We start from the raw sequence: 16,464 nt of genomic DNA, 5'->3' as shown, positions 1-16,464 counted from the left end.
ACTGAACATCCCATAATCCCTCCTAGCATCGAATATTCATTGGTTATATGAGCTTTTGCCTTTAGCTGAGCAGTTATATCCTCTTTAAAGGATCTGATGGGAGTGTTTTGCCTTTCAAAATCGTGAATCCTTTGGAGCAGCATCGTGGTGGACTGTGGCCTTGGACATTAGCAATTTGTGCTTGTACTTTTTCGTTTGTGTAATGCTACCTCCTCCCTTCAAGGCTTACCTTTGATATCAGCGTTTCTCAAACTGTGGGTCAGCTGGCATCTGTCTCTGTTGAGTCATCTCAACAGAGAGATGTTGAGTTGTTGAGATGTTGAATGTTGAGGTAGCATCTACCTTAGTGGCCAATGAAAATATAGAGCTGAAAATAGAGTACAGAGCTGCTGGGCATTGTGGGCTCCTGGTGGGAAAGAGGCATGATGCTTTGGCCTGAATAGGTGGGAAGATGGGATGCTGGAAAGGTGGAAGGCCGTGTGGTTGAAGAAGGATCCAGAACTATATTCTGCTTTGACTTCAGAGCTGGAATGTTTGAATTCTGAGCTATTGGCACAAATGTGCTGTGTAATGCAGGATGGAATGCAAGCTCTGTGGGAAATAAACAGACAAAAAACAAATAAATAAAGAACATTTGACTGACTGTGGTTTGAAGCCTAAATTGGTAATGTCACTTCCAACATGACATCACTTCCAGGTTAATGACATCACTTCTGGTGGGTTCCAACAGATGGTCATTCTAAAAAGTGGGTCGCAGTGGTAAAATGTTTGAGTACTGCTGGTTTATATGAAGCCTTTGGCTTAAGCCCTTAGTTCTTGTCTCCTCCTGGAACTAATTTTAAAGTTAGGTCCTCTACTTGAGGGTGTGATTTTTTTGGAGGGGGGCAGGGGACAAGTTGGTATTTAACCAACTAGCCAACCAACCAATACCCACCTTTCCAGGTAAAAAAAACTACACACAGTTAAAAACTTTATCAGCATTTATGATAGGCGACATGAATCCAGCTGGAGAACAGGCATCATTGTATCCTTAGGATGACCCCACACTCCTGGAGTTACATGTGCATCTGGAAGGATTTTGGCTTCTGGGAAGAATGTTGGTGCTCTTGTGCCCCACTTACTTTTAAAGCGGCTTGTGTAAGCCAATTTCCCAGTAAACTGTGTCTTAGAGTTTGTGCTTGCTTCATTCATTCATTCATGGCATTTATACCCCACCTTCCTTCCCAAGGGGACCCAAGGTGGCTTACAAAAGGGCAGGAACAGGAAAAAGTAAGATCACAGTTAAAACAGTCATATTCTGCCCTGAAAATCCATACAACCTTAAAACATTAAAAACAAACTGCCTCTTTATCTCCCCCCCCCCCCCCCCGGTGTGTGAAAGAGAGACACACCCTGAAATTCAAATTTAACAGAGGAGGCTGTTGGAAAGATCCCCATTGCTCTGTGAAATGGACAAGGACAGGTTCCAACGTTTCTTCTCCAACACAAACCTTTTCCATGGATTATTTCTCATATTGAGCGATGTGTTTGTCAGGCCTTCCTCATCTCCTCAACAGGATTGTGTCTCTGCTGCTTTCTCTTAGGATCCAATTTCTCTCAGTGGTAACCTTCTCTCCAGGCTCCATGTATCTTCTCTATTTCACACCACTTGTGGAATTTCACAAGGCAACCCTTGAGGCTGCCGAGTGCAGCGCTTCTGTTGCAGCAGCAGGAAGGTGGTGTGCCTGTTGTCTAGGACTGCTTCTGTGTAGCCCAGGAATGACTGGGGGCAAAGAAAGAAAGGCGGAGGTTCTGGGGTGCTCTGCTAGGAGGCATGGTAGAGATAGGAAAAGGGCCAAAGGAACAGGTGTGTGGAAGGGTCCCTGCCAGGGGATTACGTGGTGGTGTTTTTTTGTAGTGGTTTAGACATATTTGCAAAGGATCGAACTTTCATCGGCTTTCAGCCTTAACAGTGGTACATTGGTAGTGTGTACTGGGGACAAGCTGAAGGTGTCCATCATCTTCATGCTGTTCTTGTCAGCATCCAGCACACCTGGCTATCTAGCATTGATAAAAGAGTGCTGGGTTGGATGAAAATGGGCTAATCTTACATTCCTCACATGAAAGTCTTTACCTCCTTTGTAGGAAACGGAGAGGCTGGTGAGGATAGAAAGATGTACTTCCTGCTAGGGCTGATGTGTGTTGCGGTGATACCAACCCTAGTCTTGTTAGCTGGGTAACATGCACTTCACATTATTGTTTTCTCTAGCAGTGGTCCCAATTCCTTCTCAGGTATCCCTAGATATTCTGTCCTCCAGCTCCTTTCCAGTCCCCTGATAACTTTTGGCTTGTCAAAGGTCTAGATCATGGACCTGACTTCTGTTCCAGGGTTTGACTCTCTTGCTTGTTGTTTTGCTCCCAAGGCCCCTGCTTGAACTTGCAAGTGACCACAGGGCCTTGGTTTCCTGCCTGCCTCTTTTCTCAGGCATTAGCTCTGAAAGGGCTGTATGTCATCTTGTAGTCCTGGGATTGTGATGCCTTTTGAAACTAATTTGTAGCTGTTCCATATACACTTCCTTTGGAGAACTCATATAAGCTTTTTGTTTCTAGGATGGCGCCAGGGATATCTTCATTGATGGAGTCGTTGCTCGCAACAGAGCTCTGAATGGTGACATTGTGGTAGTCAAACTGCTTCCCAAAGACCAGTGGAAGGTCAGTGCCTTTATGTTTTTTATGGTTGGGGGTGTGTGGAAACTTTGGGCTTAAAAGAACTGAACTGAACTACCTGAACTTTTCCCAGAAGTCTACAACTGGTCTTGCTCTTGCTTAAAACCTGTATAGTTTTTTTGGCAGGTGATGAGGCAAGTACTTACCTTTATCCCAACTTCCCTGCTATAATTTTTATTTCTATTTTGTGACCTCATATTTCCTTCCTCTTCTCCTACTGCTGTCAACTTCAATTACCTGAAGTTTAGAAATGCAGACGTATATGCTCCCAAAGTCCTGACAACATTGTCTGTTCTTCCCACTTCCCCCTCAGCTGCATATGAAGATGCCTTATGCTTTGTCTTTCCCAGAACTAGTTATAGCACCCCAGAATCTCTGGCAGAGGCCTTTCTCAGCTCTGCTGCCAGAGATCCTTTCACTGAAAATGCCAGGATTTTGAACCTGTGACCGTCAAAGCATGTATTCCACCACTGAACTATGAAAGGAATTTATAGGCACAGGAGAGAAATGTCGCTTTTAGTGCAGATGAATGACCCATGCCCTGGTCAGTCTTGATTGAACTGTTTTATTGTACAAGTTGAGACTCATTATTCGTGTGAGTTCTGTTCCAAGCACTCACGTGGATGGCAAAAAACGCACTATAGCAAATCAATTTAGAAAACAAAGTTTCTTTGCTCCAGTGATTTAAAAACAGCCTTGCTGACCTTTGTGATGTAAGATAAGAGTCATTAAGAAGACAATCCATCAATCAGTCCTCCTCCAAGTGCTTACAGAGGCGCTTCACTCAGTTCCTCCCTTCACCAATGCAAAGTGATCACCTTTCTTTCACTTGCTCAGGGGGAAGGGAGGGAGAGATTGTCAATTGCTGGATTGTCAGACAGCTGCCCTCTCTCTCTCTCTCTCTCTCTCTCTCTCTCTCTCTCTCTCTCTCTCTCTCATATTAAGGAGGCTGTTGTTAAAGGATTGTTCAGTTTTTTAAACTGATTTTAAAGGGATGCATTTTTTCCCTTCTCCAGGGATCAGCACTTTCCTTCTCATTTGCAGGGGCCATTCGTGTTGAGTCAAATCTGTGTATAAATAGGCTGGACCTGTAATGTACTGTACACGGGGCTGCCCCTGAAGACCACTCGATAACAATTATTATAGATTGGAATGCAACAGCGAGGCTCTTTGTGACCCAGCCCCTAATAGAATGTCTGCTTTGACAGCCTTTACACTTTTGAGTGCTATTGCTAGTTTTGATTCAAAGTGCTATTGATGACCTGTAAAGCAGTAGTTCCCAAACTGCTTGACCCACCAACCAGGGAAGCACTTGTCCCTGCTCCTTTACGGGGTAGAAATGGGGGGGGGGGATGGCAACAACGCTATCAACTGCTATCCCACAGCTGCTGGGAATGGGAGGCAGCCAGTGCTGCAGTCCTGCTCTCCGTGCCTGCAAAAGTCTCAACCTTTCCCCCCTCCCCAAAATGGGCTCTTCCAGTTTTCAGGATGAAACCGAAAGTGCCCGTTTGTTTTTTCTTTTTCTTTTTTAGACTTTTGCAGGCACAGGGAGCCCTGCGGAGGGTCCCCTGGACCCCCCAGGACAGCAGCGCTGGCTGCAAGTAAGTAAAAAAAACACCCCTCCCATCCCTGGCAGCAGTGCAATCCTGGGGATAAGGATTGCTTGCTGTTCCTGGCATAACATAATTTAAATCTCAGCTGAAGCCAGAAAACAGTTTTTGTCATGCAAAACATGAATATGCCTCCTTTCTCTGGAAAGTTGCTGCAGTGCAAACTGGTGTAAATGATTCTGCACTTGACAGTAACTTGCTATATATTATTTTCTTGAATAAATATTTGTCAGAGATTCTTGCCGTTGTGCAGGGCTGTCGGGTACAGCAGCTCTGTGCATGAGCTGTCCCAGGATCTGGGCTTTACATGAATCTTAGACTTTCTGTTTACCAGTAACCAAGTGCAGCTGCAACATCATTGATTTGGATTGTCAAGCAGTAACTTTGACCAGGATTGGTTGATACTTTCATAAATTCTGCAGGTGGTCAATGCGATATTCATGAGTTGTTTAAGCTCCTGCTTTGCCTAATCACTCAAATTCTTGGCTCCCTTCTGCTTTGAGGAGACTTCCTGGAAATTGGATTTCCTCTCACCTGTATTTGTTTGTGAATATTGGTTTCCCAAGAGTTTGATATGGGCATATGAGGGCCCAATCCTGACAGGTACTTGTGCCGACACAAGTCCCTTGCACCACGCTGCTTGTGTTGCAAAAGTGCTGTAAAACACTTTTGCGTCACTGTGAGGGGAGATAGCTGACATGGGCCCCAAGGAAACGGTGAGTTGTGTTGGTTGAACTCGGCTGGTGCAGAGTTCTGGGGGGGGCATGGGGAGGTTGGGAAGGAGGCGAGAGGGAGATGTTTGGGGGGGGAGGGTGGGTAGTGGGCGGGACCATGGGTGGGCAGACGGGGAGCGGGAGGCGGGGCCAGGATCCAGCAGTTATGCTGGATTGTAGCCCCGTTCCCAGGCAGCCCAGGGCAGACCCAGGCTGTTTGAGTTTGCGCCACCTTCTCAGGTGGCGCAAATTTGAGTAAACACATTGAAGCTGCTGCAGCATGACATGGGGTAAGGGGAAAAGTTTCCCTTTGCCTTGGTCCGAGCCTCAGCCAGCCCTAAATATGCTCTGAATGTAGCGCAGTCCCACTGGCCTGCAAATTTCCATTGCAAGTTAGGATTGCGCAATGAGTTATTGAGCTTGACTTTCTCAAGAAAGTGATTCAGCCTTTGTATGATCACTACAAGATCAGGCTGTGCCTCACGACTGTTCATGTCCCTAAGTTTCCATGACAAGTGCATTACAATAGTCTTTTTTGTAATAGCCTTTTTTGTAAACTGCCCCTGCAATATGTAAATAGCACTAATTATGGTAAGGGACAGCTTGAGAGAAATGCATGCGCCCAAATACTGGATTCTAAGGAATTGCAGAATGGGTGCTCCTTTTGCAACTGGGACAGCAAAGTCTGGTAATATCTGAGAAATTTGGGAAGTGTTAAACTTTTGCATAACTCTGTGCAGGGCCCACATCACAGGTCTTCCTGCCTCTTGAGAAGCTCAGAGTGTGCTCAGGCAAACTATCAAGGAAGTGAAGCCAGGATGGGTTTTTTGGGGGCGGCGGCAGGGGGTATGGCAAGCATTTGTGGGCGTTCTCTGGCACATGCAAAGAAATGCTGAAATTTCTGTTTAGTACCCTTTGAGATGAATTAGGAGGCCATGAATTGTGACCTTTTCACTTACCTGTTACTTGTTGGAACTTTCACATGAACAATTGTCATATATGAAATGTCTGATATGTCCTCAGTTCTGTCTCTAGTATCATGAGCAAGAGGTTAAGACTATTTCCTATTCTGTTTGTGCGAAATTGGTTCAAACTGCAGGTTTCTCTCCAAAACCATTTAAATTAAAGAAGTCCAGGAAGGGCAGTTTGGTTTGAAATTTCTTCCCCAAAGGGCCAACTGAAAGGGGGAGGATCTACATGGCCCAAAAACCGTACAAGGGCCAACCCCTAGCTATTCTTTGTGGGAAGGTGGAGCTGAATCCAAGTGCTGAAATCTTAGAGCTGTATTGCTGCTGAATCACACTGCTGAATTGTTTGAGAGAGTTTCCCACCAAAGTGGCCTTCCTAATTAAACCCTGTTTTGTTTGAAGATCTGTACTTCAATCCTGCCCTAAGCTCTAGTGAAGCACCAGGTTACTGGAGAACCCAGAAGGGGGTGTCCCAAATCCCTCAAGATCTTGCAGATCCCTGGCAAACTAGGGACTGGTGGTAGCAATAGAACACCTGGGTGGGTCAGCATCAGGGCTCACAGGGTCCTGGACCAAGGAGCGCACCACATCCTGTCATGGCAGAGTAGATTTCATTGTGTTCTTTCTGTCTGCTGCGCTCAGGCCCTAATTGCTTAGAGATTTGGGTGTCTCTGTGTACTTTACTACACTGTAAATTTCTCAGTCTCATCCTGAGATTAGCAACCAAGCATTAGGTAACTGATAAACCTGGGAGGGAAGTGGAATTAGCATTTTAAAACAGTACTGTGTGTTGAGGTCTTAATTCTCCCATGCCAGCACATTGGACAAACCTGCAGTGATGGGTATACTTAGATGGAATTGAATATTATTAGATTTTAGTTGGTTTGACTGGAAGGTCTTCCACTTGGGAAGGGTGAAGGGAAGTGCAGATGGGTGTAACTGATCTGTCAGTGAGGGCCAGCCAACACCGAATACTGTACTTAATCCTCTATTGTTCATTTTCCCCACCTGCTTGTGTGGATGAAACTTTAAGTACAACAGATTGTTTCCTTTAACAATCAGTTTGTCTTGAAACGCCTGTTCTGAAGCCTTCCCTTCCAAGCCTTTTTCTAAACATGGACACATTACTCTAGATTATTGTTATTCCACTCTCTTATATAAGCACTATCATTCTGGGCCCATCTGTATCTTTGGTAGCCTGTGGAACTAATTTTTTCTTAGAATTGTTTTTTTTCTCTCGTTTTGAAGGTTAGAGAAGGACTTGTTTGCAAGATAATTGTATTGTGCAAGTGTTTTCAAGCCCATGTCTCAAAGACATCAAGCTACCCATTATACTGTTCAGTATTCCACATTAAGATCCATCCTGATTGTATTTGAGATGTTTCTTTTTTCTTTAATGCTTGGATCTGCTAGAGAAAAATTATTTATGAAGCTATTTGATGATAAACTCTGCCTTGAAATACTTGAAACTCTGCCCTGTTGTTGAAAAGCGGTATATAAATACTGTTGTTGTTGTATATAAATACTGTTGTTGTTGTTGTTGTTGTTGTTGTTGTTGAAATACATAATTTGTGTGCCAAATTAAAACATAATGTCAGATCCAGACCATTGTTCTATCTGATTCTGGGTTGCTTACACTTATTGGCAATAGCTCTCCAAGTTCTTCAAAAAGAGAGATCTTTTCCATCTCTCCCAACTGAGGGATTCCTTTTTAAGGCTGATGCCAGGGATTTGAATCTGGGACCTTCTGCATGTAGAGTATGTGCCCTACCACTCAATGACAGACTTTCCCATAACAAAAGCACTTAGCTACCTGTGTCTGAGAGTTGCTTCCAGCCTCTGGAATGCCCTTCCACTTGAGCATCTTCACAGCATTCCACTAGAGCAGTGGTTCTCAAACTTTTAGTACTGGGACCCACTTTTTAGAATGAGAATCTGTCAGGACCCACTGGAAGTGATGTCATGACTAGATGTCATGTCATCAAGCAGGAAAATTTTTAACCATCCTAGGTTTCAATCCTACCCAGGAATAAGTCCTATATACTATCATTGTTAAAAACATATTCAGAGTACTCTTAAAAGTACAGATCTGTAACATTTCCCCAATGCAGTCACATGCCATGGTAGCATCAAATCTAATATATTAAAAATAAAATATTGAAATGAATAGGGACCCACCTGAATTCAACTCTCAACTCACAGTTTGACAAACACTGCTCTAGAAAAGAGGCAACCACAGGCATATCTAATTTGGACATTCATTTGGTATCCTGTGCCAAATAAGACTGCAAACCTTAATAAGCCAAGCAAACAGGGACCTTTGTTTTGCTTTAACCTGCTTGGGTTCCCATTTGTTTATAAATTTGTTGGTAATGCAACAACTCCATTGAATGTCGTTAAAATATTGGAATGAAATTTTGTACACATGTTGAGGATACAGTCCTACATTTCAGGTACAAACAACAGCTTGAACTTCATATCATGTCAAAGTGAAGAGGAAAATGGTAAAATGAACTGTGTAATCTATGCTTTGAAGAGTGAGATATCCACAGGAAAGCTGGCAATGCCTCCCCTACCATTCTCCACCTCATGTTCTAACTTCAACTCGAACTTTGCACCTTTATTTTTTAGGCAGACCAGGAAACATGTAAATCATGTTTCAGTTCTGAGATATGACCCCTCAGCATTCTGAGATCATGGTGGGACTTGTTTGGGATGCACTCAAGGTTGGGATTACTCAGCCTTCTTGAAGCTTGTAAATTTCTCCCTCATATCTGTAAAATGGATATAAGCTCAAGCTTGTAGCTCCGTTCTGCCCACAGAGTTTCAGTGCAGGTGACAGCCTAAGCATTTACGGTAAAATAATCTCACTCACTGAAGACAGTGGATCAAACCTATTATATACATGTGCAGGCCCCCCCCCCCCCCCCAATATATATAGACTGTCACCTGAACTAAAACTTTGTGGGAAGAACAGAATTACAAATATCCAAACGTTTTATGCTAGGTAAACTTCTGGACTTGGGTATACGGCTCAGCTTTCAGAATGCTGTTGAGCAAGTTGTTGTTTGGGCCTTGGCCTCCATTCTGGTAAATGGCAGAAAAAAATAACCTTCTTCCCAGAACAGGTTGTAGGGATGGCTACAATAAATCTACTAAAACTGCTTCATGTTATTGAAAGCCCTGCAAATACAGTTTTATAGCAGCACATCTGTTTAAAATGAGTTTTACTTGCTTCCCTCACTACCTTTTTTGAAGAAGGAAAGAGTCCTTCTGGTGGTCTGCACAGTTGGCAGAAGGCAGGCATTGTGTATGGTACCAGTCTAGGAAGTACCTGGCAAGGAAGTTCATCTGAGCTTGCTTCCCATCAGATGCAAAAGCTTGTCAAATAAGATGAAAGCTTAGTTAGGGAGCATAAGATGTTCACGGCACCTTGTGTGTATGTTGGTGGTGGTAGGGCTCTGATCTTAGGCTTCTTAAGCGTTAACCTTTCCTCCCTTTATATACGTGGATGGCATTTGGAGTGAGATGCTATGGAACTAGAATTTAATCAGCAAACTGGGTTGCAATAGCTATTTTTAAATTTTCCAAGGCTTAGGGAGCCCTTGCAGAGGCATCTGCGGGCTCCCCATACCTCCCAAAAGGCCAGCGTTGCTAGTGGTAAGTGAAAAAATAATGCTTTGTCCCAGTCAGAGGCATGATCCTCGTGATCATGTCGCTGCCTTTCTTCATTACCCCACCCCTTTAGGGGACAGAGATAGGGCTTCCCTTTCTGGGGTGTTGAGACACCCCACTTTGGGAACCTCTGGACTAGTGGGCAGTAGAGAATGGACCAGGCGGGTCAGTGGTGCATATCTTGGGGTTTCTGGATAGGAGCCCTTGAGCCATTTTACAGCTGTAAAATGAACATGACCATTGGAAACATCCACTTCTGTGTCTTGGTTCCATTGCCACTCTAAAGGTTGCGAAGTTCTTTTTTTTATGCCTTTCAAGAGTTAGTGTGAAGTAAAGGTGTGAACATAGCTGCAGAGTTTTGATATACCTTGGAAGTTTGTAATGTTTTCTTCCCTTAGCTTTATTTTGAAGCTCTTACTATTTGGAAATGCTTTAACTGGGTAAGTGTCCTGGAACTGGCAATTGGAGCAGGCTTTCCGAGTTCTCTCTTCTTGCAAAGTCCTAAAAAGCAACATCCAGCACTCTTAAATGTGGTTCCAAGATAAAAAAGCACCACTAAACACTGAAAACTTGACTTCTTGCTGGGTTGTGCTTCCAGCAAATTCCACTCAGTATTAGCAGTTATTGTTATATGATGTGGCTTTAGCTTCTTTCTAGTGGTTTGGGATCGTTGATTGGCTTGTTGTTTATATAGTACTGTATGCTCATATGACACTGTACAGCATAAGCAAAAGATATTGCCTGCTTGGAGGAACTTGCTGCCTACATGTTGACAGCGGGAGAGACACTGGAGGGAAGGGGAGGCAAAGGCCAGGCTAACAGGGCTGTGGCATTGTTTCAGACAGTACCTCTTGTATTCCATAGCTGCTTGGCTCCACCTGCTTATGTTATGTGTGCATCTGAATAGCATTTTCTCTGTATATACACCTGCCAGCTGAGGATAACATTTCATACCTCTGATGAAGTGGACTGTGATCCATAGGAGCTTATGTTATATAATGACTTTGTTAATTTTTAAGATGCCATGTCATTTCCTGCTTAAGTCCATGAAAGTTACTAGCCTGCTTGCACACACATCCGCTGGTAAGTAATTTGTAGTCTTAAAAACAACAAGCCAATCCTGCTTGGTTACCTAGAGAAGATTTTTACTTGCCAGTAGGCGAATGGCCATTTTACAAACTAATGCACACTTACAATCATGCACACTTACTTACGAGACTTTAATTCTGCCCCCACTGAGGCCACCAGGGCAGCTCACAGCATCAAAAGCGATCATGCACTGCAGACACCTGACCATAAGCCGATCTCACAGATAAGCTGAGGGCAGATTTTGAGGCAAGAATCATAGAATTTTCTATGACCCTCGGATAAGTCGGGGTCATAAACTTGGGGGGTTGTGTGTCTGATTATAGTTTTGTCTGATTTTATTCTAGGCCAGATCCTGAAAAATAACCTACCAGTAATTGTTACCTAAGAACTGACAGTCTCGAATTTATTAAAAATATAGTAAAAGATCATAAGATTCATTTTTATTCATAAACTTTTAAATTCTGGACTTCACCATCTTTTTGTAAACAGCATACTACAGTGATTCCCAACCTGGGTTTTACCTAAGAACTGACAGTCTCGAATTTATTAAAAATATAGTAAAAGATCATAAGATTCATTTTTATTCATAAACTTTTAAATTCTGGACTTCACCATCTTTTTGTAAACAGCATACTACAGTGGTTCCCAACCTGGGTTTCATGTACCCCCAGGGGCACTCAACACGACCTTTAGGGGTATTTGAAAGAGAATGGAATAATGGCAGTGCTCCAGAATACCTTGCAGGGCCAGGAAGGCAGGAAGGGAGGTAGCTAGTTGACTGTGAAACCCCACTAATAGCTAATTTTTGGTGATCAATTCATGTATGAACCAGTGTTTGAAGACCAGCACAGGAAAAAAAACTAAAACTTAAAGAAGTGATCTGTCACTCAGAATTTCTCAGGACACTTCTGATGCAAAACAGTGCAAAGGCAGAGTCTTCTGCTCTTAAGCCAGAAGCTCTACATATAACATACAACTTAGAACACAACTGGGAGTGTGCAATTCAATTCACAGCAGAGACAAGCAACAGCAAATGGCTGTGACCAAGTGCAGCTGCACATAGCTGAAACCCTGTTTACTCAGAAGCAGACCCATTGCTTTCCCTGGGTGTTATTCCTAAGTAATGGTGCTCTGAATTGTAGTTTGTGAGACATCTGATGGGAGTGTTCCCACTTTCAGGGAAGGTGCATCCTGCAGCTGCAACAAGCCCACCCTCACCTGGTCTGAGGGCTGTTTCCTCCTCTTGATTTACAGCAGGATCAAGGCTGTCAGGGAGTTTCATGGTCAGTTTCCCTGATTGCATGGCTTGTAAATAGGGGGCAGAGAAAGAGGGACAGTGGGGAAGGGAGAAGAGAAGGGGGAGAAAACAGTACAACAGAGTGAAGGCTGATGGAGGGAAGAGAGGGGCTGGGGCTAGGGTTTGTATCACCCGGTGCGGGATGCCAGCACGTCACCCCATGCAGTGGGCGGGGCAATACCCCAGATGGTGGGCGTGGTGATGTACCATCACTCCGCCCCCGCTGGTTTTTTGGCTATACCTTTTGATAGAACACATTCTGCATGAAATTATGCATTGATTGATATATAACATGATGGTATTATTCCTCCAAACTGTGATTTTAGTTATTTTGATCACTAATGGTGTCACACACACACACCCCAGTGTGTCAACTTACTAACACCTTATTGCAGCAGTTCTCAAACTTTTAGCACTGGGGCCCACTTTTAGAATGACAATCTGTCCAAGACCTACCAGAAGTGATGTCATGGTGGAAGTGACATCATCAGGCAAATTAAAATAAATAAATAAATATAAGTAATTAAAGTAAAACAAATAATTAAATAAGCAGAAGCCAGCCCTGTTCCACCAAGTGAATTTCCTATGTAGCCTGCCTACAATAACACCCCCCTCCAAAACCAGTAAGGTTTTCAGCCCTACCCAGTGTCCAGTTCAATTTAAGAACTTCTGTTTAAACCAGATCACTGTCAGCATCCACCTGGCTTTGCAAGTCTCAAAAAGGTTCACCTTATCAGCTGAAGCCTCTGTTTTGATCCTTTTTAGTGAGGGGGGGGGGTCTGCCTTCTGGAGCACTTGTTTAGCTGCAGGTGCAGAGGATCAGGACCATTCTGGTAGCCTTGCACGCTCCTTCACCTGATCTTCCACACCAGCCAAGGCACATTTGCTTACTCATGAGTAAACATGACCCTGTTGCTTAGTTTAGCTTTCCTTAAGGCTCAGTATACTCATCTGCTTAGAGGAAGGGACTTCCTTCTCAGGTGTTTTTTGAGGGCTGCATTCATTGGATCAGGACCATTCTGGTGTCCTTGGATTCCTCTCAGCCTGCCCTTTCCAACAGACTAAGACAAGTTTGCCTACTCATGAGTAAACGTGCGATACTGCTCACTTTCCATAGGGATCCATGCATTTTTTGTTCTCCAGTTTTTTGGCCATAACTTTTGATAGAAAGGAGATATTTCACTCAGGGTTTTTGCATTGCATTCTGCTTGAAATTCCACATCCAACAGTATATAATGTGATGGGGTTGCTCCGAAACACCACAGTTTTAGAACATCATCCACCCAGTGCGTGTCACCTGGTGCGGTCCTCACCCCCCGCACCCCCCTAGCGACGCCACTGGCTGGGGCTGAAGGGCAGAGAGAAGCAGGCAGTGCAGGAGTGGGGGGGGAGAGAGGGAGGCTATGTGGGGGGCTCCTCTCCTCCCTCTTGCTTGGAAGAAGCAGATGCAGAGCTGTAGACTCTGCAGGAAGAAGCAGCCCTCCCGTTTCTCTCCCCATCCTCAAGCTACAATCTTTTCCTGGGAGTAAGCCCCATTGACATTAATGGAACTTACGTCTGAGTAGGCATGCACAGGCTTGGGCTCAAAGGCTGCCATCCTGTGCGCACTTTCCTAGGCGTAAGCCCCACTGACGACACGCATGGGACACGCTCCAGGCTCCTGCTCCCCTTTCCTGTCCTTGTGAAGACTAGCAGGGGTGGAGGAGAAGGACGTCAGAGGCAAGGAGACCAGGCTTGGGGAGCCTGAGCAGGCGGGACTGCAATGCCCAGGAGCAGCAATGAGGAGGGAGGTAGGCGAGGAGGGAGGGAGGCAGGCGAGCTGAGCAGCTCCGTCAGGCTCCCCACACGCGGTGGGGGAGCGGGTAGCGCGTCACCCTCCCCAGCAGCACCACAGGTGCTCCGCAGTGTACCTGAAACAGCCCTGACCCCAAGTGGTCCCGCAGATAAGGCGAAGGGTTGATTCAGGAGCTATCAGTTGGGACAAATTTATCGCCCTATAGGCGAGTATCTGGTAATTTAAAACAATAGCAATTTGAAAGTGAGCAGTAGTTAAACGGAGCAAGCTATTATGAGCAGCACAATCATAGGTGGAGCAGGGCCTCAGAAGCGGGCGGAAGATCCTGGTGGAGAGAGGGGCCTTCAGGAGTCCAGCTCTGCCGGGCTTTAAGAATAATGACAAGTTGCTGGGGTTGGCAGGACCCAGGCTGCTGCATGTAGGCACCTGGTTCTCCAGATCTCCCCTAATGCCCAGTAGCAGTGGCTAGCTGGCCTGGCTTCCTCCTCCTTTCCCAGCTGTTTCCCTTTGGTCCTGTGTTCTGCCAGACCAGGAAACAATTGGTGGAGAATAATGGAGCAGGCAGGATACGTGGATGCTCTTTTAACTGTTCACATTTTCTGGGGAGGGTGGTTGCCAGTTCTTAGCACTCTTTATTACTGTGTAGGCTTTTAAGATTTTATTTATTTTATTTATTTGCTTGCTTGCTCTCTTTTACTTTATTTTCTTAGTGTTTGCATGGCTGACTGGCTCTTACATGTTGTGGTGAGAAGCCCAGTTCTGTAAACTTGGGGCTTTTGGTGAAATGCCTGTTGAGACTTACTGCTTCTCGTGCCCATTTTCAACCAGCCAGGTGTTCTGGTTGGCCTTGTGCTTGTTAGTTGCCGGCTCCTGAAATTTTGGAGTCTGTAACTTTTTAATATTTTGGGTTAGGGTCACCTATCCTGCCCCTTCCCTGCTCTCACATACCTCCACTCTTTTGGCCAGTTCTAGTCCTCCTTACCCACCAAGTGCACAAAGGATGAGCTGAGACTGGTGCTGGTGCCAGCTGAAGGGCTAGCACTGCCCACCTGCCTAGTTCTTCTGGGGATAACAAGCAGGGTCTTGGGAAGGAGCCTCCCAACTCCTCAGCATCCCCAGGCTGTCCTCTACCTTCCATTCCCCCTGGTCCTCACAAGTCCCTCTCCCGGGGGGGGGGGGCAGCTATATGTTTTAGATTTTGAAGACCACCTGTAATCGGATGACTGAACATGGGTCTTTAGCCACTGCTGAGTAGTTCTTGGGTGTTTTTTTGGAAGAGTCTTCTCAACTTTGGAAGTAGGTTGTTGCTTATAAGAGCTCCTACCACAGGCAGCTAACTGGTATCTCTTGCTGATCTTGTGCAGTAAGCACAATGTATGTCAACTACTTTCCCAGAGGGAGGTGTGTGGTGCACTAACATTGACAAATGCTTCCTTTCTACCATTTATTGATCAGGAAGTGGGCTGGGTCCCCATTGGAGCCTAAGGCTATCATCTCACAGCTGGGAGGTTAGCAAGGAGATAACCTGAGCTTGAATGGCTAACTGAATAATTTGGGCTTAATTCCAGAGCCAGGTTTGGGGATTCTGCCTAGAGTTGCCTTAGCAGAAGCTGCTTCTTATGCTGCTTGGAAAATAGCAGATGCAGAAGAACAGTGAATATATGAGAGAAAACATAACCTGTTTACTCTGGCAACTTACTGTTGTAGAGTGGCAGTCAGTAATTAGAAATGCAAAGAACCCCTTGCCTTTGCCTGACTCAGCTGAAGCACTTGCATGACTGTCTTTACAACAGTAAGAAAAGCTGTGTGTTTTTTTTTAAAAACTGTGGTTTTAAAGGGATGCATTTTTCCCCTTCTCCAGGGATCAGCACATTCCTTCTCATTTGCACTGGGCATTTGTGTTGAATCAAAGCCGTGTATAAAAAATTTGTGTATGACAAGGCTGGACCTGTATTATGATGTGTGAAGATGTGATGTAGAAACGATCCCTTACACACAGTTGCCAGAGTAAGAGAAACTGTTTTTAAACAAATGCCATAAACTTTGCCAGTTCTTCTCCCTGAAGATTAGTTTCTTTTTACAGTTTTCAGATACAAAGAGGTTTTCTGAAGAGGTCAAACCAGTGGATGATTCACCACGTGCTACTAGTTGGACATGTCCCGTCCCCCCCAATATTGTTGATTGAGCAGTGACTGCAGAGCCCATTGCTTGTGTGGTCCTTATGGGAAACCTAGTCCTCCTTGATTTTCCCCACTTGGAGGAAGTAAAGAAGAAAATCAAGAACACTGGGTGTTTGAGGAAACTTGACTGTTCCAATCTGCCACTTGCTTGAGAAATATGGCAGTGTGTACCCACCCTCGGGTTGGCTTATAACCTGTGGTTCATCTTTTTGTGTCACTTCCAATCAAAGCAGCACTTCTATTGGGAGGTGCCACATTAGCAGCAAAGCTTCCAAAATAGCAGCAGTTGAAGGTGGGCGACTCAAAGATTTGTAAGGCCGTGATGGAAAACCGCTCTGACTAGTTTCTGAGGTCACCTCTTGGGTTGTATCCCATCAGTCATTGAGATATGGCGGTTTTCCAACCTAGGTGTGGTGCCAACTGCAACTGTT

At 44.8% G+C, this 16,464-nt stretch overlaps 1 protein-coding gene across 1 annotated transcript in view; it reads left to right on the top strand.

Annotated features, from left to right (window-relative positions):
• Positions 1-16,464, top strand: part of DIS3L2 (DIS3 like 3'-5' exoribonuclease 2) — a 267,654-nt gene that overhangs the window by 56,640 nt on the left and 194,550 nt on the right. Inside the window, exon 6 of the mRNA XM_066621078.1 lies at positions 2,590-2,691. Within this exon, the coding sequence (XP_066477175.1) occupies positions 2,590-2,691 (102 nt within the window). The remainder of the gene's footprint in view (positions 1-2,589; positions 2,692-16,464) is intronic.

The sequence above is a fragment of the Tiliqua scincoides genome, chromosome 3, assembly GCF_035046505.1.
Source record: "Tiliqua scincoides isolate rTilSci1 chromosome 3, rTilSci1.hap2, whole genome shotgun sequence".
Classification (NCBI taxonomy): Eukaryota; Metazoa; Chordata; class Lepidosauria; order Squamata; family Scincidae; genus Tiliqua; species Tiliqua scincoides.
Note: the sequence above shows the minus strand (reverse complement) of the source record. Positions and strands in the feature narration are given on the sequence as shown.